Below are 26,752 nucleotides of genomic sequence, written 5' to 3' on the forward strand. Positions count from 1 at the left end.
TTTCTTCAAGATGATAAGCAAAAATTACAACATTCTATACTGAAAAATGTTACAGAAAAACTAGTGTTTTTATATATTAAAGGATAAAACATGAATTGTCACACATTTTGTGAAAAGAATACTATTTTTGTCTCCAGACATTTCCCACAGAGCAAGTCATTCATAAATGGTTCTTAGAGCATCAGTACTTTCCACATGAAACCTCTCCAACCCCAGCACACTGCTGGAGGAGTGATGATTCAGTTGCTAAACAGCTTAAATACAAAACCACACAAAACGTCTAATAATACATTGCTGTGAGTTAACTATATGAATAAAAAAAATTCCAGGGACCAGAGAGATGGCTCAGGGGTTAAGATCAAACCTTATCATCTACGTGGAGGCTCACACTGGTGTGTAACTCTAGTTCCAGAGGATCCTACACCTTCTTCTGGCCTCCAAAAGGTACTAGGCACACACATGGTACACAGATACACATTCAAACAAAAACACCCATATGCACAAAGTAAATAAACATTTAACCAACCAAAAAATTAAATCCCTCTGCCCTGGCTTAATGACTATTTTTTCCTACATGTTCCAAAGTTGCCTGCTGGTTAAATCGGCCTTAACAACATAAGCTATATTTTAATGCAGCTAATCTAGAAACTCTATGGCTAAAGTAAAAAAGCTTTATTACTCTGCACTATTCTGAAAAATACACTGTTATAACAACAGTTTTAGGAAGATGATAATTATACTAATTTAATAAATATATATGAGTCTAATTGTATGGTTCTTAATTGAAATCAAATAAGCCATTAGAATAACATTTAAAAAAAACTGAACTAACTAGAGATAGGCTATATTAGATAGCTTGTTTTTAAGAAAGCTAAGTGGCAAACTGCTAAAAGTGTTTAAATTATTTAAATATACTTACAGTATGGGCTCCTTGTATTGTTCGTATAAGATTGATTCCTTTCCATACATATATATCCCCATTGAGTGCACCAGAATATGTTAGCTCATCCCGAGCACAGGCGAGGCACAATATTGTCTGAAGGTCACCTGTTTTACCAAAAACTCCGCGTTTTGGGGTCAGAGCATTTCCACACAAACTCCAGAACTAAAACGTATACATTATAAGCATATTATCAAATAATGCTTATAAAACTAAGTCATATATTTTCAATAATTCAATACTATACTATGGTAGCAGGCTAGAAATTGCCTAAGTAGTTGTCTTATGATAAAATAGCATTCAATGCTTATATCCTCACCCTAGGGTTGTCACAGCTGTTTTAGCAGATTAGTCACTAGTTTCAATCCTTATCGGTAAGTGTAAGGAATTTGAGCTAACATTTTCCTTAAAGCTATTTTTGGTGGGGAGAGGGATGAGAGTGGAGGGCAAAGAAATAGATGGGGGAGGAATAACTGACATGAAAGATATCTGAAAAAGCCATATGGAGACATACTATTTCATAAGCTTCCTTTGTGTGTGTGTGTGTGTGTGTGTGTGTGTGTGTATTTTCATATAAAAGAGTCATCCTTCACAAGGGATAATATTCCTCCCAGAGCAAAAGGATGCCAAATAAAAAGCTTAGTGCTAAGTATAATTGTTGGTGAGCTGTTGGTCAGATGTGTCTTAGATTCTAGCAAACCAATATAGGCTACTGCCACTCTTTCTGGTTGCCCACCAGAACTTGATATTAAGACTCTATTGCTGAAGATAACATACCCTATGGACACAGGTCACATAGAAATCAGGTTGGTACTATCCAGAAAGTTTTATCCCTGCTTGTTAGCTTTCATGGCATCAGAATAAACCTCTGGGAGGGAAAAGCCAAACAGTCTTGCCCAGCTGTGAACCCCATGACGATAACAACGATCAGCATGCCTTGAGTGCAACAGTGTCATGGATGTTAAAGAACTAACCAACCACATTTTGATATAATTCTCACCTCACAAGAGGAAGCAAATGCCTAGTGCTGTTAATCTGGCCATACACCTATAACTGGGAGCTCACAGGACAAGGCCTGCTTATACTATTGCCAAATGGACACTGGACCAAACTGCCATCTAGTTAGGTATCTCCATGCACATAAATTAGTGCAGACATCATCAAATAGCTTTGTGCAGTGATGACAGTAAACACAGACACTGTCACTGTGCAAGCAATAAGTGTGTCTGTGGACTGCCCAAACACAAATGGGACACCTACAATACCCCAAGCCTTGGGAATCAATGGCAAAAAAGGGGAAAGGTATAAGAGCCAGAGGTCAGGGAGGATGGGATGAAAACAGTGACTTCTGGAAAGAACAGAGTGCTGAACTCTTAAACTCACGGCCGCTGTGGCTGCATGCTTAGCTAAGCCAGTCAACGTTCTAGCATGGAGAATGCAGGGACTCAGGAGCCCCTCTTCCTACAGTTTAGAACTTCTAGTGGAGGGAGAGTCAGGGTTGTTTTGTTTTGTTCTGTAATGGCATGGGTGCCGGTAGTTCAACCATGCTTCAGTGGATAGCCTCACACCCTGATTATATATGGGCATCACAAATTCATCTCATGCAGTTATTTAAAAAAAAAAAAAAAAAAAAAAACAAGAAACAACAGACAAGAGTGGGAGTAGTTGGAGTAGAAGGGGATGGGTCTGGGAGAGGAGTGGAAGTGAATATGATCAAGATGTGTCTGTGTGTCTCTCTGTGTGTGTGTGTGTGTGTGTGTGTGTGTGTGTGTGTGTGTGTGTGTGTGAAATTCTCAAAGAATGAATAAAAAGAATATTTCAAAAAAGCCGTGTTTTCAAAAAAATCTAGAAGCAATTTAGGCTAAGAAGTTGGGAGTTAGAAATGAAAATGAAGACAAAGGCTGGGCATATAGTTCAATGGGAGGCCATCTGCCTAGTAAGTACAAGGCCCTGGTGTCAATCTCCAGAACCAAAAAGGTAGTGAAAAAAAGCACCAAGCACCACATACTCAGGAAAATGAACCAAAGGTTACGTCAAGTCTGATGTTGAAGTTAAGCCAGGGCAGAGGACAGAAAGAAAGAATAAATGTTGCTCTCATGGATAGTCTCAACCTGAATAACAGCTTTGTAAAACTAAAAAATAAGATATGCATTACAAATAATCTACTTATCCTTGGGAGAAGATAAATTCAAGCATGAATCTTCATAGCCAGCCTTATTGTTTTATTATACAGTGTTCAGTACTTTTTATAGTTTGCACAGAGAAATAACCTAAACATGATAAGGCAGGGAATTATACACAGAATAGTTCTATATAAAGAAATTGGGTGCCCAAAATATTATTTTATAAGTAAATTACCATATAATATATTTTAAATTTTATATCCTTAAATTTTAAAGCCTGAAGCTTCACAGAACTAAAACTTATGATACCTATCTATTCACATAACTAATGAGTACTTTAATGTGTGAAATTCAATGACTTCTAAACCTAAAAGCACCATCTATAATTTATATTCACAGGAAGAGCTGGCCTTGTCCTTTCCCCCAGTCCCAATCTGATGCCATTATTGTTCTTCTGGCTCTGTGAATCTCAGTCTTGACCTCCCATTAGAACCACCTGGGGAGACTTACAATTCCTGAACACTCACTGAGATGAAATGAAATACAACCTTTGAGGAATAAAGTCTAGGTTTACAAGTGCCTTTGAGACTCAGCAGGAGCTAAGCCTTCTGTTCTAGAATCGGATCAGTCCTGTCAAATAGAATCTCAGTGAAAATGGAAATCTCTCTCCCTTCTCTACACAGATGTGTATATATGAATAAATGCATGTGTGCCAAATATACATATGCATGGTTTCCAATACAGTGGACCCCAGAAACATGTGGCTCTTAAGTATTTGAAATGTGAATAATGACTGAGTGAATGAATTTTAAATTTCATTTTATTTGAGTTTACATTTAAATTCCCATACGTTCTAGTGTGGACTGTCTTGGCAGTTCAGATTTAGATCGTCTTTGGGACTTAGTTTCCTCGACAGTACCACCGGCACAAAACTACTACCTTACTAGTCACTGTCACTACCAAAGGAAATATAATTCATAATACAGTTTGATCTCAGAAGATGAGTTCTTAAAAAAAAAAGATGAAAATAAGAGTTTTAGCTTCATTTACAATGAAAGTTATAAGGTCTCTTTATAGTTAATTTAAATATTATATAATATATAATTATAATATATAGATTAAACATTATATGTTTAACACACAGTTGGTAAATTAATATACATACATATACATATATCTCAAGTACTATATCAGGAATTATCTTAAAGACAAAGATCTCTACCTCCCCAGTGTTTAAAATATATGCCTAAAGCCTTGAGGAGTGAGTGGAGGACACAAACAGATGAGCCTGTCAGAACACAGACTCTTACTCATTAGGAATTAACTGTTTCAGGAGCAACTATATAAGACAAGAGAAACAAGTATTTGGCATTTGCACCAGGCACCAGTGACTTAAAGCTAACTATAGAAATACTGTTTGGGGCTGGTGAGATGGCTCAGTGGGTAAGAGCTCCCAACTGCTCTTCCAAAGGTCCAAAGTTCAAATCCCAGCAACCACATGGTGGCTCACAACCATCCATAATGAAATCTGACTCCCTCTTCTGGAGTGTCTGAAGACAGCTACAGTGTACTTACATATAATAAAAATAAATAAATCTTTAAAAAAAATACTGTTTGGATGTTATCTCTTAGAAGCCGGTTCTTTTCTAAAGAGAGACAGAAAGGGAGTGGATCTGGAGGCCTCCCCAGAGGTGGGGAGGAATGGGAGGAAAAGAAAGGGTTTATAATCAGGATATACTACAAGAGGAAAGAATTTATTTTCAATAAAAGAAAAAAATGTAAAAAGAATGAATATCACCAGTGACTTCAAGACCTGACTATATAGTGAAAAACCCTATAGCTTGCATAAGCAAATACACAGTAATTATCAAGGTAAAAGTTCCTTGTGCATGAAAAGCATTTGGTTTTTTTGGTTTGGTTTGGTTTGGTTTTGGTTTTTCGAGGCAGGGTTTCTCTGTGTAGCCCTGACTGTCCTGGAATTTACTTTGTAGACCAGGCTGGCCTCGAACTCAGAAATCTGCCTGCCTCTGCCTCCTGAGTGCTGGGATTAAAGGCATGCACCTCCACACCCAGCATGAAAAGCATTTGAACAAATGCTGCTAGGAGGATGGTAAGCACTGTCATAGCTTCAAAATGTGAAAAAGACAAAACAAACCTCAAAGGGGTGAAATGACTCCCACAGGTTAAGTGTCCAGTAAGTAGTGGTAATAACTAACTATCTATGTTACTTCTATGAAACGATACTATCTCTGCAGATGAAAAACTCTTAGATGTTTGGTTCCTATTCACAATAGATTTTTCCTCATTAGACTATTTCCTTATGGACATTATTCATAACTTCCCTTAAAAAACTTATATCCTTATAATGTCTCAAATACAACAAGCCCTTACTAGACAAGACATGAGTAATAAAAAGTTGACATATTAAAACAAGTCCTGTTCGAATTCCGTAACTATCTTAAGTGGCTAATGGGATAGTGAATATACATATTCACCAGGCAACCAAAAATGACTGCTATAAAAGAGGAACCTTCATGTACCTTGATGTGTTTTACACCACAGCTGACGAGTTTATTTGGCTGGTACAAATCCCAAGAAATATCAAATATCTGAAAACAAATCAGATCAATGGTTAAAATACTTTCAGTATCACTTAAGAACTTTGCCCAATTAAGTGGGCTAAGCCTTCATCTACCAGAAAGTACATATGAGCTCTCAATAACAATCAAAATCCTACATTTTAAAAATCTTATGAGGAAAAAAAGTAAGAATGGTAATAAGGAATTTATATTTTGGCTAACTTTACAGAGAACTAGTAAAGTAAAATTCAACATGTATTTCTTTTTAATTTTTAAAGAATACTTTGACCTAAGAAAATAACATGAATGGATCAACAGAAATTGAATATAAGGTTGATGCCTGAGAATTTTTACAGAGGCAAAATTCCAAATGGTGCAGCAAAGTATAATTTTAAATGTACATGAACAACATCATTTTTCCCTTAACTATAATATATATGCAACACACTGTTAAATCAAACTAAACAGACTATATAGTTTTAAAGTTGATATCTGAATAATTTATATTTTCATATGTACAATTCTTTAAATAGTACAAATTAAGGATCTGTAGTATTTATATTTTAAAAAATCTGTTCAAAAAAGAAAAAAGTATATTTTTTACTGAAGCAAACAGAGATAAATTCCAAACTAATGCTGTACACAGTGGATCATGGGTCTTAGTCCTATGATAGATACATAATCTCACATTTTTACTTGATTTTTATTTATATGCATGTATATGTAGGCACCTTTACCTGCTGAGCCATCTCACCAGGCCACAATCTAAGATTTTATGGATATTTATAATCATGTAATTTAAACTGTACTTTAAAAGTTTCATTAATATTTCACATTTAAAGTTCTCCCGTCTAAAGTTTACAAACCAATGGTTCTAAGTATGTTCACAGAAATGTTCAACTGTAACTATATTTGGTTTTAGAAAATTGTTATCAGCTAAGAAATTTATTCTACACTTCCCTTCCCTCCCTTCCCTCTCCCCTATAATTATGTGAATTTTTACAAATTGTGTAACTTTTATTACCTGTGGTTACATGACAATGACACGACACAGAAGACCCTGTGAACTCTCAGCCAGTCTTTTCCTGCCAAGTATTCATTAGAAAGCCAAAAGGAGAATACTCACTCTGTCGGTGTGACCTGGAGCCATAGACAGCATTCTCCCCCTTTTCCAGTCCCAAACACAAACTGCATTCTTTGAATCGAGTCCAACTGAAACCAAGCGCTGGATTTTGTCCAAGAAATTTAGGCGGGAATAAAAAGACAACTCAAATAACTACCAAATTATAAATAGCAAATATGTTCTACTTGTAACATCAAAATATATGCATTCATATTTCAGATGGCCTTTAAGGCAGACAGATGTATTCATTGCATTAATATTTGTACATGCATTTAGTTTTTCATGCTAAGTAAAAAGAAAAACTATCAGTTTTATGAATATCCAGAAAGTATCCTAGTCAAACTCCAGCCAGAAGCTAAAGCTTCTAGATACATTATGGTGGTGGGAATGGAAAAAACAATTGAGAACAAAACAAAGGACCCTTGGTGAGAATCCTGGAGGGAGGGAACATTTACTATGAAATAAAGCAGGTAGAGAGAGCTTGGTTACCAGGTTCTTTGGGTTCATTTGTTTGTTGATTTGTTGTTTTATTGAAAGCTGGAGAGGAATATGGGAGAAAGTCCAGGGAATCTGCCCAAGAGAGGGATTGGACTGGAGTCTGACTAAAGGAATAGGCTTCTCAGAAGAGGAACCATGAGAAGTAATTCCTTCTCAAAAAAATGGGTAATTGTGGAAGAAGAAGAAAACTCTTCATGAACATCTAAAAGCTCAAGCAGCCCTCACACTGTAGTGACCTGAGTTTACCCTGGTCATGAACCCTCAAGTGGGGAATCCCTTTTAGAGGGCTTCCAAGGATCTGGCATGTTTTTTGAGAAATTTCAGTAGCACAGTACAGGCAATACAAATCAAATGTGGGGTAACGCGACTTTTACTCCATCCTTTAATGAACTCCTACAGATAGAAATTCAGTAAGAATAAGCTACAGCCTGAAAACAAACCAGACCTTCCAGCACAACCCAGGGAGCTGAGACCAGAAGGAAGATAAGCAGGTCTCGACAATGAACAAAACACACAAGCCTGGAATTAGATAAACAATATAAAACAAGCTTAACATACACAAAAAATATATAACTAAAGTTTCAGAATATCCACAGAAGAACAAAGAGTAGCAAAGTATAAAAAGTACTTAAAGATGCACAGAGAAACACAGGACTTCTTCCAATGAAAAGTAGATGAGATGAAGCTAAAAACTCCATTGAAGAGTTGAATAAATTAGAAAGAGATAAGAAGACGCAGTTGACATGATGAGTTAACATGGAAGATGGAATTCTAGTCAAGAAGAAACATCACAGTCTGAATTTGACCACTGCTGTGACATACAGAAAACTTTACAAAAAGATATGAAGCAAGCATTTTAATGGTAACCAAAGCACTTACCATTTACAAGGATGTGAATTCACATTCACAAGAATATGAATTATGAAAGAGGGGAGAGATGAAATCTACAGCTGACTAAATTTCACTTAGGAGACAATTTCTTCATGGGGGTACATAAAGATTTGTGTTTTTGTTTAACTGGCAAGATCCTGAAGTTTAGAAGCTAGGATGGCTAATATGTAGGACACAGATAAAGCTGAAAAAAAATCTGTCAACAGGTGAGATTTTTGAACGCCATCCTTCCTGTGTATAGGGCAATAAACTTAAGACCATGAAAAGAAGAAATTCCAGAAAAAGAACAAATAATGGGAAAATAAAGGCAAACAAGTGATCAGTATTATCTCAAATTCCCAGTAGCTATACTTTAGGTATGTCTGTGAAGCTCACGGTATTAAAGGCCCCTGGTTGGTAATACCTAAGCAGAGAATTGAAAACAGTTACCCCAGAAGACCTATGTAAGTCTCCACAACTTCCCACTGTAAATGTTTAAACATTAGATTTTCACAAAGACTGAGGAATTCAATGACTCGTGAAAAAAAGTTCAAATGCATTAAAGGGGCTTCTATAATAAATCATTTTAAGTACTGCATAACACATACAATGTCCAGCATCTAATGGAAATTATTAGCAGATGAAGGAACATGAAAATGTGGCCAACCATTTTCATGTGAGAGGGTGTCAGTCAACAGAAATAGATCCAGAAATTATGAAGATGTTAAAATGAGAAGCAATCTGTGGAAATGAAAGTGACGGGCTAGGTCTCAGAAGAGAAAGTGCTAGGCTGTTACAGAAGCATAAAGTTCTGAATTTGGTTCCCCAGCACAGAGAAAACAAACACACAAACAGTATATGGTAGCATACACATGCTACCCCAGTGCCAAGGAGACAGAGACAGGAATCCCTGGCCAACTAGTCTAGCCGCATCAGTGAGCTTCAGGTTCAATGACAGACCTTGTTTCAAAAACTAAGATAATCAGTAGCTACAACAAAAACTACACAGGCATCAAAGCTTACAATATTACCTTCTGAAGTTATACAAATGTCACCAGTGCTTGACTTGGCACATGAATTGACATCAGGTTGAACCGCATGCTTTACTACATAAGAGACTTGGGGCCCTTATGTAAAACCTCTCTTCTTACCATATTTTGCTACCCATTAAAAGGGGATAATTAAAGTACTTCATGAGGATAATATGAACACTAACATATTACATACAAAGGAATCAGAAGAGTATCTGTATATGGTTAATGTTGCACAAATGCTTGATATCTTCATCACATTCTTACTTTACCATAAGCCATAATTAGCTTTACAAATCCATATACTCTGTTCAAATGAAAAACGCCACCTAGTGTCCAGTTAGAAAAGCTTTGACTGGATATAATTAAGATTTAAATCAAATGGGGTTTTTCCTAGCCAGTCAGAATAGTTGAAAATTCAAGTTTATGCCTTCCTCCTTGCATTGCTGTGGAATCTTCAGTTCCTGTTTGCTATGGATTTCTATAAATAGACTTTTCAGGCCTTAATTATCTTCAAGAAGTCAGGCCACTAGTATTAATATGCATATTCATCTCAATTCTGAGAAAGCCTTTAGAAAAAGATCATTTAGCCTTGCTACCTTGAAGGAAGCTCACCAATTGGATAAATCCTAAATGTTTACATATGCTTTCAAATCTGTCTGAAAATGAAAACTTTAAACATTTCCTATTCAATATCTTATAAGGAGTTTACAAACAGGTATGTTAGTTCAAATATATTTTTCAAATTATAACATTAAAATACTTTCCTTATCTTAAATTACCAGGAGTTCTTCACATTAACTGCACTTGTTAAAGGACGAATTTCTTTTGCTAAATAAACAGTTACCTCCTAGATTACATGTTTGGGAGGCAGTAAAGCATCGCTGTTCAAAACACGAGCTTTACAGTATGAGACCTGGTTCCTACTCTGGTTCCCCTCACTAGCTGTTAACCTGAGACAAGTTATTCGACCTTTCTCAGGCTCCGTTTTTCTGCAAAATAGAGATAATAATAGAATCTATTTCACAGGGTTGTCACAAGGATTGAATGAGAAAATGCAGACTTAGGGAAATGCATACCTAGTACATAGTGTGAGCCCTGTATCTCTATGGATTTCTAAGTTTAACTGTTTAATAATATGTCCTCATGAAGCCATGATGACAAAATAATGATTTCTCATGGAAATTGCTCAAAGTAAGCAAGACTGAGTGCTTTCAAACAGTAAAAGCTATGGAAGTGGTTTCTCCTCAGAAGAGACATCTCAGCAATCCAATACATTATATGTAAAGGGGGAAACTAAAAATTAAGAAGAAATTATCTATATCTAAAGGATACTTATTATTATAGTATAAAAATCTTAAATTTCACAAAACCTTATGTGTAAAGAAATCTTAAGCTAATTGTGTAGATTTACTTCATCATGTTTTATGTTCTCCTGATGTTGAAAAGATTATTCTTTCTTTTAAGAAAGTAAATGAAATTCTAATAGGACATAAAGCACTTGAAAGATAATAGCAAACATGGGATATAAGTTCAGTTTTCACACTTGCTAATCGCCATTCAATCTAAAAGCACAATTTTTAGAGAGGCCCCAGTGAAGTCTCCATAGATCCCTTACCAAAGAGTCACAGGAATCTCTGCTACCCAAACCTCTGAATAATGTAAGGCACCTACTGAGTACCATTTTCTTTATGATACAACCCAGGCTACAGTCTATTTTGATAGAATCTACATTTACAATTATAAAAAGCAGGTAAATAAATTCTTCTGAAAGTTAAAATGATTTTAAAATCTAACGTAAACACAAAATATTTAACAATTACAAATTAACCACACCACTTTTAAAATATGTTTAAAATATATAGAACTATAAAAAAAAGTCTTGTCTTGTTAGAGAATAATGTGGAAAGTGATTAGCCAGTAGTATAACAAAGATCACTGTTTTGATCTTCGATTTTGAATTGATTTGTCTCATTTTCAATAAAAATATAATTATAAAAGAAAAACTTTAAAGTAACTGAAAGTTAAAATATATACAGTTCTCCTTAGAGAAACTCAATTTTTCAAGGTGAAAACTCAATTTTTCCCTACCTAAATAACTTACCTGGAAAAGTAGTTACAGACAAAACTTTCTGTAACAATCAGGTAATAGTCAGTGAATGAGAATTTCTTTGGCTTTTGGAATAATTTGACTGAGAAAGTTCTGGGTAACAATGAAATCAACAACTTTTTTGTAGTTTTATTTTTGTTAGCTATGTTATCCTCCCATCTCACTTATACTTCAACATATCTGAATAAACAAGTACTTTTTATCAGTTGTTTTTCAATTTTATATTATAAATTTATAATGATTTCATTTTAAATTATTTTTTAAATTTTTTATTACATGTGAATTGACATGTATATTTGTGTGAGGGTGTCAGATCCCCTGGAACTGGAGTTAAAGAAAGTAGTGAGCTGCAATCTGGGTACTGGGAATTGAACCCAGGTCCTCTAGAAGAGATCCAGTGCTCTCAACTTTAGAGTCATCTCTCCAGACTCTTATAATGATTTCTTATAGCAAGCATTTTAAAATCAAAATTGATACAAAGGAGGAAAGTTATCAAATACCTGTCCATCCAAGTCAAATGCCAAACAAGCTATACCATGTGTATGAACATCCTTCAGAACCGACACGGTCTGGACAGTGTAAGAATCCCAAACACAGATGTAAGGCTCTTTCCCAACTTGTCCTGTTGCTACCAACACTCGCTCAGGATGCAGTGCAAGACTAAAAAATAAAGAATAAGTAAGTAGTAAGACTTGAAAAATGATTATAAACTTTTATAGCATTTGCTATAGATATTTGTACTTACAAATATCAACATTAGACTTATCTTAAATAATTTGTATTTAGAAGGAATTTCTATAAAATTATTGCTAAGAATTAATAATAATATACTAAAAGGTTAATGACAAATTAATTATAGACTTCATAAACTCCATGTGATATAGTGTGCATAAACTTCTCAAGAAAAAGAGATCTCACAAAAGATCAACAGAACTACAGCAACAAATTTTTAGCAACTTATCACATGCTATTTTTCCACTTGTTTTTTACGTTGCAAGCCTTCTTTTCTATCATTCCATTCCTCTTATTAACTAATACTGAACTAAATCTAAAGGCTAGCAAGATGGCTCTATGGTTAAGCACGTTCCATTAGAACACGAAGACTGGAGATCATACTCCTGGAACCCACTATACACCATGTGGGCATGGCAGACCACCTGTAATTCAAACCTTGGAGGGCAGAGGATTCCCAAAGCAAGCTGGTTAACAAGAATAGGCATATCAAAGAGTTCTGCATGTGACCAAGAGACCTTGCTTCACTGAATAAGGCACTAGGGTGGTCAAGGATAATTCCCAATATCAGTCTTGGGCTTCCATGTGCATTCATACCCACAGACACATACCTCACACAAGTACCCACAAACATGCATACACAAACACACATATACAATAGATGCACATGGATGAAAATGAAAAAATTAACTGAATCTTAATGTCTAAGGTAGTATTTGGTAGCACTTATACTGTAACAGTAATTAATTACAAAACTCACTAAAATACAGCAATGTCATATGAAATTTGCAGAAAGTGGTCAATGGGGCTCTAAAAGTAAGACCAAAATCTAACATTTAGTAACACATACATCCACAAAAGGCAGGAAACAAAAATGAAATTCTACTTGATAAAAGTGTCTACAAGAGAGCTTAAAATATCAGGTTTGCCTTTAAATAAAAAAGAAAGACTGCATTTCTGTACACTAGCAGAGAATACCTGAAAAAAAATCCAAATTATAGTAGCATCAAAAAGAGCAAATACAATAATGCACCCCAAATACAAGTCATTTTAAACAGAGGTTAGAATACATCAATTCTAGGCCTGGAAGAATGCAATATTCTCAAGATGGTAATGCTCTCAAGTGGTAATCCATGTCAAAGGACCAGGCATAATTAAATAAAAATAATATAGAAAATTGGATCCTGCACATATTATTTGTGAGGCTGTAAAATTATACAGTCAGTTTAAAAACAGTTTAGCAGAGTTACTATAGGATGCAACAATTCTATTTCTAGATACATTCCTAAAAGGAGTAAAAACATATGTCCACACAAGATCTCTACACAAACGTTCATGCCAAAATTATTCATAACAGTAAAAAGTGACAGCTCAAATGTTCATAAACTGAAAGGAGAAAAAAGAAAGTGCACGTTGCAACAGAGATGAACTCTGAAATGTAACACAACACGGAAGAAAACATATACATAGGGCCACATACTCTGAGGAGTCATTTACATGAAATGTCTGGAATAAGCAACTCTCATGGGACTGGCTTTTCTTGGGGAAACATAACACACAAATATGTATTCCCCCAAAAAAGGAAACCTACAACAGACCAAAGTAAAGATCATGCCAATGTCCAACCTGGTGAACCAAAGTTTTATTGGGGTCACTAACAGTAGTGATAAGTCATATGGAACAAGGATGCCTCAAAAGCAGCTGTACCACTGAAAAGTCCACCAGTGACAACTCACAAAGGCAACTCACAACCTTGGAGCTCTCTACACTGCTGGCAGCAGCTGAGAATCTCCCTTCAGCTTAGTTAGATTCCTCTGTCGATCTTTTACTCCTTTTTATGCTGACAAAAGGCCTTCAAGAATCTTCTAAGTTTCTGTTCTCCCAGACATATGATCATTTGTTTCCTTCCCAAGTCTCATGAGCCTTGGAGAAGGAATTTTCAATTCTGAAGAAAATGCTATACAGTGAAGAGCCATGCCATGACTAGAGACAACATTTAACAGCACCCCTCTCCATCCTCCATCACCATCAATAGGTTCTCCAAAAAAGCCTATGACTTCTCCTGTCATGGATTTTGGCCATGTCTATAGTATGAACTCCCTACTATAAAGCAGGCCTTAAAGCCAATCAAGAGAGTGGTTAGTTACCGCCATACATAGGATATGATTTGAATAAGAACAGTCCCCATGGACTCATAGATTTAAATGTTTGGTCACCAGGAAGTGTCAGAGTTAGTGGAAGAACTAGGAGGTATAGACTTGTTGGAGTAGGTGTGGCCTTTGTTAAAGGAAATGTGTCACTGGAGAGGAGTTTGAGGTTTCAGAAGCCCAAGCCAGGCTCGGAGGCTCTTGCCCTTCCTGCAGCATGTGGATCCAGACGTAGAACTCTCAGCTGTTTCTCTAGGACGATGTCTATGTGAAACCACACTCTCCAGCATGATGACAATGGATTAAATCTCTGAAACTGTAAGCAAGCCCCAATTAAATGCTTTCCTTTATAAGAGTTGCTGTGGTGGGGTTGGGGAATTTAGCTCAGTGGTAGAGCGCTCGCCTAGCAAGCACAAGGCCCTGGGTCCTCAGCTCTGGAAAAAAAAAAAAAAAGCATTGCTGTGGTCATGGTGACTCTTCACAGTAATAAACCACTATCTAACACAAATAGTTTCGCCACTATTGCACCAGTGAACACATCTTGTCTGGAAGGTCAGTGTTGTAGTAAACGGGGTCTAGCACTATGTAACAATGTAAAAGAGCTCCCCTTTTGCCACATCTATACCAGCATTTGTTATCATTTGTTTTTCTTTTTCTTCTGTTTTTTTAATCTTTGTCATTCTGGAATAAGATGAAATCTTAAAGTAATTTTTAAAAATCATTTTATTTTTTTAAATTATAATGTAAATAAATCATTCTCCTCCCTTTCCTTTCCTTCAATCAACTCCTCCTATGCACCTCCTTGTGTGACAGAATATTTGATCACACTGTGAACCCCAAGATTGTGTTATTTACTGGAAAAAAACCTGTTTCTAGTTGTAGCACACACCTTTAATCCTAAACAATGAAGGTGAAATTAAGTTTGTAGAAGGAAGCACCCATGTTTGTAAGTGATGCCTAATTGAGTGGCAGACAAAGTGATGAATCACAGAAAGATTTGACAGAATAGAATATGCACAACTTTCACAAGAAGAGAGAAGAATATAATGGGCCAGAGAATGTGAAGGAACGAGATGATTAGAACAGATTGCCAGAGTTAGTTTGAAGCCAAGCAGAGCAAAAGGTCAAAGGCCGAAAAAGAAGCCAGACTGAACCAGAGTGGAGAGGAGTTTTGATCCAGAACAGCTGAGTTGACCAGTCGGCCAGGTTTCAGAAAGAACTAGAAGGATGAGCTTAATTCAACAGTATGCCTCAGAGGCTGAACACATTCTAGACCTAGATTAGACTGTAAGGAGGCTAGAATTTTCCAGGACTAGGCTTAGGTTAGTAAGCCTTAGAGATGACAATTGCTTCAGGAGAATAAAAGATACCTTTCTACCATTGTTCTCTCTCAAATTCATGGCCTTTTTCTTTGTTATTAAATATATATTTCTCAATACATAAATACAACTTCTCAGTCTGTATAGTTTTAACTATATATGTATGTGATCTCAGGGCTAGTCAATTGGAAGGCTCTTCCGTGAAGAAAACTATTTCTCCCTCTCTCAGTATTCCCCAGTCTCTACAGCTCTTTGTCTAGAATTTGTCCATATCGGGTTTCCCCCCTTCCATTTAGCACACCCACTGATGTCACCCTTGTTCTGGTTTTGTTTAGACAGCCATGTTGATAAAACTTCATAGGTACAGCTTCTCTGAAAAAGAAGCCCCCTTTTGATTCCTTGCTCAGAGCTGCCCAAGAGACTCCCAAAACATTACAGCATATTGTTACCTTTTGTTGCCTCCTAGAAGTGGAAGGTTAGTCCCTACTGCTAAAGGCACTATTGTACTTTGGAAAAAAACCAGAGGTCCTGAGCTAGATCTAATCTGAAAGTCTCCTTTCTGATGACTAGTTTTCATGGTGCCAGAAGCCATCATGCAAGTTTCCAAGACAGGGAAGCAACCAACAGTCCTACCCAGCTATGTCCCATAATGATCAGCATGGCAACAGAGAAATACATTTGTTGACAGTCACTAACAGCTACTTAAACATAAGGTCTGTTCAACAAGAGGGAAAACATGCATAATACTAGAAACTTTATGTACACTGCACTGGTGACTAAGGATGTTGAATACTTTTAAGTGTTTATTAGCCATTTGCAAGGGTTTTTTTGTTTGTTTGTTTGTTTGGGGTTTTTTGTTTGTTTGGCTTTTGCTTTTGTTGTTTTTGTTTTTGTTTTTGAGACAGGATTTCTCTGTGTAGCCCTGGCTGTCTTAGAACTCACTCTGTAGACCAGGCTGGCCTTGAACTCAGAAATCCACCTGCCTCTGCCTCCCAAGTGCTGGGATTAAAGGCATGCGCCACCACACCGGGCATTATTGTTTTGTTTTTTAAGTTCTGTTCCATTCCACACCCCATTTTAAAAACTGGGTTGTTTTCTTGGTGACTAGTTTTGTTGATGTCGTTGTTGCTTAGTTATTAGTACATTCTAGATACTAACCCCCTATCATATGCATAGCTGGCAATTTATCCATTTGAAGTTGTACTATAGGAAGATTAGTGCTAAGGATCTAGTTTCATTTTTCTGAATGTTGAGATCCAGGTTTCCCAGTACCACTTGCTGAAGATGTTGTCTTTCCTCTGATGTGTAGTTCTGACATCTCTGTCAAAAGATCCAGTAGCCATAGTTATGTTGACCTATATGTATATGTGCCCATGCTGAGGCATCCCTTCCCCCTGAGGGACCAGCCACACACGATGGTATAGTTTAGAATAGAGTTTATTCAGGGTATGGGGAGGGGAGTTAAGAGGGTAGTAAAGGCAGAGGCAGGGGGAGGGATGAGAGGACAGAGTAGGAGCAGGAAGGCAAGAGCAAGAGAGAAAGGAGGGGCAATCAGCCCCTTTTATAGTGAGTCAGGCAGACCTGGCTATTGCCAGGTAACTGTGAGGCGGAGCTTAGACAAAATGCTAACACTCTCTTTTAGAGTTTCCTCAATATAGCCTGGATGATTTTTTTAAAGAAAACTTTTTTTTTTCATTTATTTTTTTACTGGGAGCTGTGGGTCTTTTCCCACCCCTTTGGGGATGGGGTGAGGTTTCAGAAGCCCTGTGAGTACATGTGGTGAATAACCACACTAGGACCAGCTATCAAGAGGCAGATCAACTTTACTTAGAGTGATTCAAGGCTTATAAAGTTTTGGAGAACTGAGAGTCAGAACATCCAGAATGGGCAAAGGTCAGGTTTGGGGCTTCAGGTACCTGAAATGCCTCATTAGCATGGCGAAGCATCTCGGGTGCTGGCCGAACAGGTTCTTATTAGGAGAAAGGAAATCGATCCTGTAATCTAATTGAGGCTACGTGACATTCCTCAGGTAGAAGCATATGTGGGGGCTTAGAATTCCCCAGACAAGATCAGAGAAGGAGTCCTGCTAATGAAAGAAGTCTCCCATATTGTGTTGAGCCCTGAGGCTATCCAGTCATGGTGGACTTCAACCTTAATTAGTAGAGTTTTCCCACGGGGAGTAGGGCATGCAATAGACTGTATGTGGAGATGAGACAGAGGACAACTTCGTGGAGTCTGTTCTCTACTTCTACTTTTGCTTGGCCTCTAGGGACCAAACTCGGGTCATCAGGCTCCTGACAAGCCATCTCACTGGCCCCAGGGCAATCTTTTAGAACAACATAAATCTGATCTTACAATCCACTTGGCTAAAACTCTCCAACAGCTTCCCATTCATCTAGAATAAAATCCTACCTGGATGGGGTCGCTCAGGATGTTCTCAAGTCTCAACTATTTACCCTCTTGTCCACTTCATCCACATATCCCTTTCTGTTCCATAAAAAGGTCAAGATATTTGTGCTTTTAAAGTTTTTATCTAGAATGATCTCGAAAATCTTTGCCTCACTCATCCTTTAGGACAAACATATCTTGTACTGACAAGCTCTAACTACTCAGTCATTTCAATATGTTCTATATATTATCTTAATGCATTTACAGTAATGATCAACTATCTAAAATCACTTTTGTATATGTATAATCTCTTTCCATTAAAATCCATATGCCAACCAATAGGGCAGAGAGATTTTTTACACGTGCACGCACGTGCACACACGCACGCACACACACACACCTTTTTTGTTTGTTTGTTTTGTTTTTCTGGAGACAGGGTTTCTCTGAGCAGCCCTTGCTGTCCTGGAACTCACTCTGTTGACCAGGCTGGCCTCAAACTCAGAAATCCACCTGCCTCTGCCTCCCAAGTGCTGAGATTAAAGGCATGAAGCAATGATTAGTCCTTGTAGTTATTAAATTAACTATTTGTTAACTGAATTCCCAAAGAAGCCACTAAAGTTAAAAAGAAATTTTGAATAAATTAATCTTCAACAAAGAAAAGCCCTAATGGAAATGCTGTCATCCCATCCTTTGTAGCAGCAAAAACTTAAAACACCACCTAAAAGTATAGGGATTTTTTTCACATTATGAAAAGCTTCTGTTATAATATTAAGCAAAAACATCCTCTATATGTTACATATAATAGTACATCAACTGCTCAAGACTGCATATACCAAAAAAAAGCTCACAAGTGAATAATATAGGAATATAATAATAACACAACAATCTGCAATATGGTAATATTTTAGATTGCAAGATGTGGGTAAATATTTCTCTGTGGCCTTCAGCTTTCTATAAATATTACTAATTTAAAATAGCAATAAAACTCTAAGAGAAAATCTAAAATATCTTTCATAATCCCTATTATGTTGATTCCAAACTTCTATATAGTCTTTTAAAAATATAGCTATCAAAACTACCTTTTGTAAAGGCTTTGCTTCTCAATCTAGCACCCAAGTGCCAGATAAGATTTCTACTATGAGGTCTCATGTTTTATGCATTAAATACATTGTCCATTAGCTAACAATCAGCAAAGTCTCACTCAACCAAATGTGAACTCTGGTGTTAGTCATCACCTATGTTATAAGACTTACACTAGCCTTATTCTTTCCACTCTAGATTGGAATTATACCCTGGACCTTGATGAACCATACTGCCTATAGATGATAACCAGTGAAGTGGGTAGACCTGGTTAATAGTTAAGGTAAACACTACGAGAAGCATACTTAATAAAAACTACCTGTGCTGTTATCATCCACAACCATGCAGTGAAATGAGTATGAAACACAACCTTCCACACTAGGCGCAGTATCTAGTATTGTTGATCCTGATAAAGAATTGCAAAGGACACAAAGAAATAGATTCAATATAATGGGAAGGAGAGGGAACGAGTGCCTGCTGTAGTTGGAAGTGAGGGTGGTACACAATTTCCAGGCAACTTTTCCCTCTCTTCTCTCTCCTTGCCTGTTCTCCTTCTTGCTCACTCTCCCGTTCCTTCTGCTGGCCTTCTTCCTCTCCACTCTACCTGCTTCCTGCCTGTCCTAAAGTGAGCAGCTTCCTCTGCCACTTATACTGCACCACGATATTCTCCAAGAATCTGTATTTCTCCTAAGTTTTTGGGTAATGTTCTTATTGCTAATCTGAAGACCATACTGTGAGTAGTAAGAATCTAGGGCTACCGGCCACATGCCATTGTTTGGTTCTTTGTTTTAAATAAATCTTTTTTTTTTTTTTTTTTTTTTTTTTTTTGGTTTTTCGAGACAGGGTTTCTCTGTGTAGCCCTGGCTGTCCTGGAACTCACTTTGTAGACCAGGCAGACCTCGAACTCAGAAATCAGCCTGCCTCTGCCTCCCAAGTGCTGGGATTAAAGGTGTGCGCCACCAAGCCCGGCTTAAATAAATCTTGAAGGGTGCTAGTTTTTGTATTAATAACAGCCCATCTTGGCTTCCTCCTGGACCTCCTTCCCCTTATCATTTGACCATAGTGTTCTCCAGGGTAAGTCTTATAACTGTAATGTAATAACTACAAGACAGCTAACACCTTGACTAGTGGGAAGCAGGCTTGGTCAAATCTGATGTGCTCATAACCTCACTTTCCCTTCTGCTCGTCTGGCCACATTTTTGTTACTCCATTCTTCATCTCCCCTGAATTTGAATATTGCAACACAACAGAGACCCATTTTCAGATCCATTCTCTGTCTATATCTGCTACCTTGATGACTTCATTGAGATTCATGGCTTTACTGCTTACATGCTGGTAACACCCGTTTATACTAGCCATACCAGACTGCTTCCTTGAGTTACAGACACACATGTCGAGCTGTCTAATTTATAACCCTACTTACTTGTCTATGAGGTTTCTCCACTGAACTCTTCTAACACAGGGCTTCCGATTTCTCCATTCCTCCTCAAACACAAAATGTTTCTCACAATCTTTCCCAACTCAATAGCTGCTAACTCTAATTCTCCAAATGTTCTCATCAAAATTTCTATAATCATTATTGTCTTCCTTTTCTCTTATAATTTGCATATGATTCATTAGTCAACCATGCTGTTCCCATCTTTAAAATAAACCCAGAATTTTGCCTTTCTCACTGCTTTCCCTGTTGCCCCTCCCAGTATCTTATGACTGGTCCAAGCCAGCAACACTCCTGGAATGAAACACAACAGTCCCCCAAGTGCTGTCCCTGCTTCCCTACTGCCTCTCTTCTCCAGGATATTCTGAATATAGACGCCACTGTGAGTTTGTTATTCTCTAAGCCAATAACTTCATTAAATAGTTGTCTTAGTCAGTGTTCTATTGCTGTGAAGAGACACCATAGCCATGGTAATTGGAGTCTGTTTACAGTTTCAGATAGTTTAGTCCATTCTCAGCAGGGCAAGAAGCATGGCAGCACACAGGCAGACATGGTGCTGGAGAAGTAGCTAAGAGTTCTACAACTATATCCAAAGGCAGCAGGAAGAAACAGACACTGGGCCTGGCTTGAGTTTTGAAGCCTCAAAGCTCACCCCCAGTTACACACTTCCTTCAACAAGGCCATGCCTACTCCTACAAGACCACATCTCCTATTCCTTCACAAGCGGTACTGCTCCGTGATGACTAAGCGTTCAAATCAATGAGCATATGGGGAGCTGTGCTTATTCAAACAATCACAACTGTTAAAACAACTTCCAGTCTTAGAGAGCAGGTGAAAACGCTCAGCAAGGTCCTACATAATCTGCTCATCATATCTTTACCTCACTGAACCCATGTTCAGAATACTCCAGCTACAACAATTCTCTTACTGTTCCTCAAATCCATTAGGACTTCTACTTCAGAGCTTCCATAGGGAAGAGTCCCTCTGCACAGTCTATCCTTTACTCAGACTCCTACACAATGTAGTTCCCGACCTCTCAGTCTCTAGAGTACCATCATAACAGTGAGGCCCCCTTTCTGCCCTATCAGAGCACCTACCTAAAATGGTATAGGCCTGCTTTTTTCTCCTTAGCTACACACACACACACACACACACACACACACACACACACACCAAATAAAATACTACTAGCCATAAAGAGGATGTGGTAGTTTGAACAAAAATGGCCCCTGCAGGTTCATAAGGGTTGGTACTACCAAGACGTGTGGCCTTGTTGGAGGAAGTGTGTCACTAAGGGGTGAGCTTTGAAGTCTCAGAAGCTCAAATTAGGCCTACTGGCTGACAGTCCTTTTCACATTGCCTGCAGACCCAGATGTAGAACTCTCAGCTTCCTCTTCAGCCTCATGTCTGCCTTCATGTGGCCATGCTTTTTGCCATAACCATAATGGACTAAACCTTTGAACTATAAGCCAGCCCCAATTAAATGTCTTCCTTTATAAAAGATGGCAAGGTCATGGTGTCTCTTCATAGAAATAAAACCATAAGACAGAATACAAAATTCTGTCATTTTGAAAACATGGATGGAACTTGAGATCAACTGTTAAGTGGAATAAAACAACTACAGATCATACTTATATGGAATTGACTCTTTTTTTCATATGATTTTGCGAGTAGACTGGTTGTTACAAGAGACTGGGGAAAGCATGGCAGAGGAGAAGGATGGAAAAAGGATGAGCTCTCAGTTATGGTGAGGACTAAGAAATCCGACATGTTCCTGCACAGTAGGGTGGCTACAGTTAATGAAAATGAACTATGTATTTCTTAAAACTAAAGGGTTTTTTTTCCTATGTTTTCACCAAAAAGAAATGATAAAGGTTTAAGGCCAGAAACATTTTTTACATAGATTTAAACATTAATCAATATATACACATATCAAAATTTGTGCACTTTTTAGTTTTATGTATCAACTTTCAAATTTTTGGAGTATTTAAAAAGGTGGGCATGAACAAATGGGTTGAGTGGTGACAAAAAAAAAAAAATCAAAAAGATGTGAGCTGACACCTCACCACTGGATTTGGCAATGTGTAAGTCATTAGTGACCCTGAGAAAAATGGCTACAGCAAAACAGAACCAAAGGTAAATAAATATTAGAGGGGTTGGTGAAAGCAGTAAAACAGCCTTCAGATATTCTGTTATAACACAGAGTATGACACAGGAGATGACTGTTTCCCCGAGGACTGAAGCTGAGTCTTTAAGGAAAAAAGGAAGAAATAAGTCTTTTGAAGGAATAAATGGAATTAATTTTAAAACATTTCAAGTTCTAGATCTATAAAATGTGACAACTGAGTCAACTAGAGGCTAATAGGAAAACATACCAAATTAATTATATCCCATCCATGACCCTTCCTGGTATACATGATTTGAGAACTTTTGATAATATCCACTACTTTGCAAAATAAATGTTGGTAGGCAATAAATAACAAGAAAAACATAATTTAAACACTACCAGATCCTTTGGGGAAACCAGCTAGCAAAAGTTTCAAAATACAAACCAGATCATTGATAAGCCTCTTACCCTAAATATAGAACTTGCAACATAGTATAACAGTCTAAAAACTGTTGCAAACACCTACTAGAGAAATTGAAACAAACGAACTTGAAACACGCGCACGCAGGGGAGAGCACAAAAGGAAAACATCTTGTATTATTTTGGCATTGAAGTTCACATCTAAGTATAAACAAGTTATTGGAATAATTAGCAGTAAAAGAATAATGCCTAGAGAAGTGGAGTACACACAGACAAGGGCAAAAGAAGGCAGACAAATATAAGGCTGCAATAAAATGTCATATCATCCTCGGTGACAGTAAGAGTATAGAAGCATCAAACAAATAACAGACTATTCAAACTTTAAAACCAACATAGCACTTACAGATTTAAAACCAAATGATAATTGCCAGTTCACTTTAGAACAGTCTCAGCCTAAAGTTATATTTCACCAACAAATCACAAGGAAATTTTAAGTAGATATAGAAATAAAACTCATGAAAATATTTTCATTAAGGCTAATTAAATCATAACATGGCTTTCTAACCATCTGTTACATGCATGAATGCTGTATCTTCTGCTGTGAAATAGTGAGAAATTACTGGAGTGGTTTCTATGCTTACAGGTTAAGCACTGAATTGAAAAAAAAACAGGTTTTAATATTTGACTATTCTATTTCACAAGAATAATTTGTCATTATCTGAAATACAATTTCCAAAGTACTTCCATTTCTCAACTATATTCTTAGTATTGTATTAAATTTGTGCCACAATCTTTAATACACTGCATGGTTTCAACTTTACTGCCCACAACAACTTTTCAGATCTTTTTAAATTGCCATAAATTATATAATAATATATCGTTTGCATCAAATCACAGACATGTAGAGTATGTTTGCAATTTGAAGTGTTTTGAGATGCATGTATGGGTTGCACAACTTTTGCACAAGACAAAAGTACAACCTTCCTTACAGTTTACTCAAAAAAATATAAAAACCACAGTCAGCGTAGCTCAGTGAGCCAGCGCTTAACCATTTGTGAGGCCTATTTGTTCAATCTGCAGTATGACCAAAAAAAAAAAAAAAAAAAGTCAAACAGTGTGCTATATAACACAGCCTCTAACTACTGCTAGGAGAATGAAGGCATAGCTTCATCTTCCTCTCAAATAAACCCCATCAAGTTTTGGAAAACTTCCATACAAACAGGGTCTTGCACTCATGATCACACCCGCCATATCCTTCACGTCCTCACCACTAACTTAATTTAACCTGGTAATATCTGGTGGGAGGCTGCTACTCAAAAGCTATTCATGTAGTTTTGTAAAGCTAGAGGCCCAATCCATACAGAAGGACAGACATGGCAGGACAGAGGGAAAAGAAAAGAAAATGAGATAACTCTCTTCTTGGGGTGAATAAGATGGGAAATTACTATTAACTTCTGTTCAAATTAGTGATTTGGGGCTTTCACTAGGTCTCATGCCTTGACTACCACTACAACAGAAAATTCCTAAATTGAGAAAAATAAAACTGCTTGTCAGATTCCTTTCCAAAAAACTAGAATCTGGAAAACCTTCACTGCAGTGTCTAATGAACAAGAGAATGATAATAAGCCCCCACCAAGCCTTCCCTTCTCTGCAATCTTATATGCTGTTAACTTTTACTTTGTTCCATCCCAGCTGACCTTCCAATTGCCTGGGGTCCCCTTCCCCCTTATATATGTACAGAGAGCTAAAATAACAATCTCGTAGAGTTTCAGCACCAGAGTGTCTTGCTTACGCTGCATCAAACCACTATACTGATTTTTGATGTGCCTAATTCGAAACATCCACGAAGAAACAAATATGCCTGCTCACAGAACCCGGGTCAAGAACACAGAAGCAACAACATAACACACTTGCAAATTTTTCTGTAATACATTCGCTTTGTTGGAAGACAGAAATGTGCTTGAGGCAATAATCAATTCAAACGCTCCCAACTTTAACATTAGAGTTCGACTGAAATGTGGAAAATTACCCTTTATATGTACAGCTTACCAAACATCTCGGCCAACGTTAAGATTCAGATCAATAGAGAGCAAGATACTGTCACCCTGTGATTGAAATTACTAATAAGAAAGTAAACTTAAGGTTACTCTGATGAAGATAAACAGAATCGGAAATCGGTGTGGTAAAGGTTATTTCTCATAAAAGACATACCCTCCAAGTGCCTTCCAGCGTGCGAATTTTAACCTCTAGTGAATTGCCTTCCGAGTAACACATGAGTTTCTTTGCTATCTGCTGATAATTGCAGATAGTGAAATCTGAACTAATAACTACGGCCAAGAGTTGAGTACCGCAGAGCTTGGGTTAGTCTTCTGTCAAGTGTTTCCTTTCCCTAGCGAAATAAGATTTCCTTTTTAACAAGAAACCAATCACGGAGTCTAAACTCCTGATGTTGATGGAACGGAAAAGGTCACAAATCCAGTCAAGCGAAGGCCTGCGGAGCATCCGTAGGCTCGCTCCCCTAGAAAAGGGCGCTGCGGAAAGCGGAGTGGTAAGTGGGTGGGCTCCGAACCAGATAGATGCACATCGCTGTCCTGGGTGATGCCCCTTTGCGTGAACGGCCACGACTTCCAGAAGGACAGGCAGCTGCAAACTCCGAGGGCGCTCGGCAGGGGTGACAGCGGTCCCCCTCCCACCCCACCCCTCCGCCTCCCCGAGCCCGTACCTGATGATGTCGTCGCTGTGGCCGCGGAAGAACTTCTGCCGATGCTCCCGCGGACTATACACCACGCCGACCCCCGCCACGAAGTACACGATCTCCTTGGCCGCCGTGTAGTAGAGGTTGTTGCGGCACTGGTGGCCCCGGTAGCCGTACACCCACTCGAGCCGCAGGTGGCAGCTCGGGGCGCTCCGAGCCGCCATGTCGGTGCGCCCACCCGTCGCTGCGGCTCGGGCCCGCGGTCGCCGCCGGGGCTGGGTGACGAAAGCTCTCCCGCTGGCGGCCCGGACGCTCCTCTAAGCCGAGCCCGGCAGGTGCATCTCGCTTGCGTGGCCGCCGCAGCCGCCGCCGCCGCTTCAGCCCACGGGCGGGAGGAAAAGCCTCGCCTCACCGAACATGCTGAGGGCCGCGAGCGCCGCCGGCTGTCCGGGAGCCTCGCGCGTCTGGGAGCTCGCCGTGTCCCCTCAGCCCAGTGCCTTAGGCTGGAAGACAACCAAGCGAAGAGGGGGGACGGGGACGCGCCTCCAGCCCGCTTCTTCTCCGCCCGCCCCGCGCACCGGACTCCCCGCCCGGGTCACCTGCGGCGCTCCGGTCTAGCCGCTACCTCGCCTCCACAGCCCCGGCGGAGCCGCGCCGCGCGCTCCCGAGCCCAGCTGAGTGGCGGGAGGGCGGAGCCGCGCGGCCCCGCCCCTCCCCTGCGCTAGCCCCACCTCTCAGGTGGCCCCGCCCCTCCCGGAGTAGAGCGGAATCAGAGAGCTCCCTGCTCACCACCACCAGGCTGTGGTTAACGCCCCCCGCCCCCCCGCCCCCCCCCCCCACGCAGTCCTCCCTACCAAGATCTAAGCACCCGTTCCCACCCTCGCGAGACCTGGATTACCCCACCCAGATTTGGATTCCTGTTGCTGGGTTTGCTTGCTCAGGAATCTCTGGGGAATCCCGCTTGCCCTTAGACCTCAGCTATTTCATATGCCAATGAATAACACCAGAATAGAATGTTCACTTTATTCTTTAATCGCCTCCTCCATACCTTACATATACGTGTGTGTTTGCTTATCATGGTGCTCTCTGGTCCAGAAATTTGGCAAGAAGAAAACCTAACCTCGCAAATGTGCTTTTGACACATTAGATACACTG

General features: G+C 38.7%; 1 protein-coding gene across 15 annotated transcripts in view; it reads right to left on the minus strand.

Annotated features, from left to right (window-relative positions):
* Positions 1-26,304, minus strand: part of Eml5 (echinoderm microtubule associated protein like 5) — a 114,908-nt gene extending 88,604 nt beyond the window's left edge. For 13 of the 15 annotated variants that reach the window (XR_001780456.2, XR_001780453.2, XR_003950056.1 and 10 more), the window contains exons 1-5: positions 25,625-26,304; positions 11,775-11,934; positions 6,769-6,867; positions 5,604-5,672; positions 920-1,105 (exon numbers count right to left, since the gene is read on the minus strand). Coding sequence is in view for 6 of the 15 variants with exons in the window: in XM_006515972.4 (XP_006516035.1) it covers positions 920-1,105; positions 5,604-5,672; positions 6,769-6,867; positions 11,775-11,934; positions 25,625-25,821 (711 nt within the window). In the remaining 9 variants the exon portion in view is untranslated. The remainder of the gene's footprint in view (positions 1-919; positions 1,106-5,603; positions 5,673-6,768; positions 6,868-11,774; positions 11,935-25,624) is intronic. The other 2 variants (NM_001081191.1, XM_030246770.1) reach the window with 2 other exon arrangements.
* Positions 26,305-26,752: the final 448 nt, after the last annotated feature.

The sequence above is a fragment of the Mus musculus genome, chromosome 12 (assembly GCF_000001635.26).
Source record: "Mus musculus strain C57BL/6J chromosome 12, GRCm38.p6 C57BL/6J".
Lineage (NCBI taxonomy): Eukaryota > Metazoa > Chordata > Mammalia > Rodentia > Muridae > Mus > Mus musculus.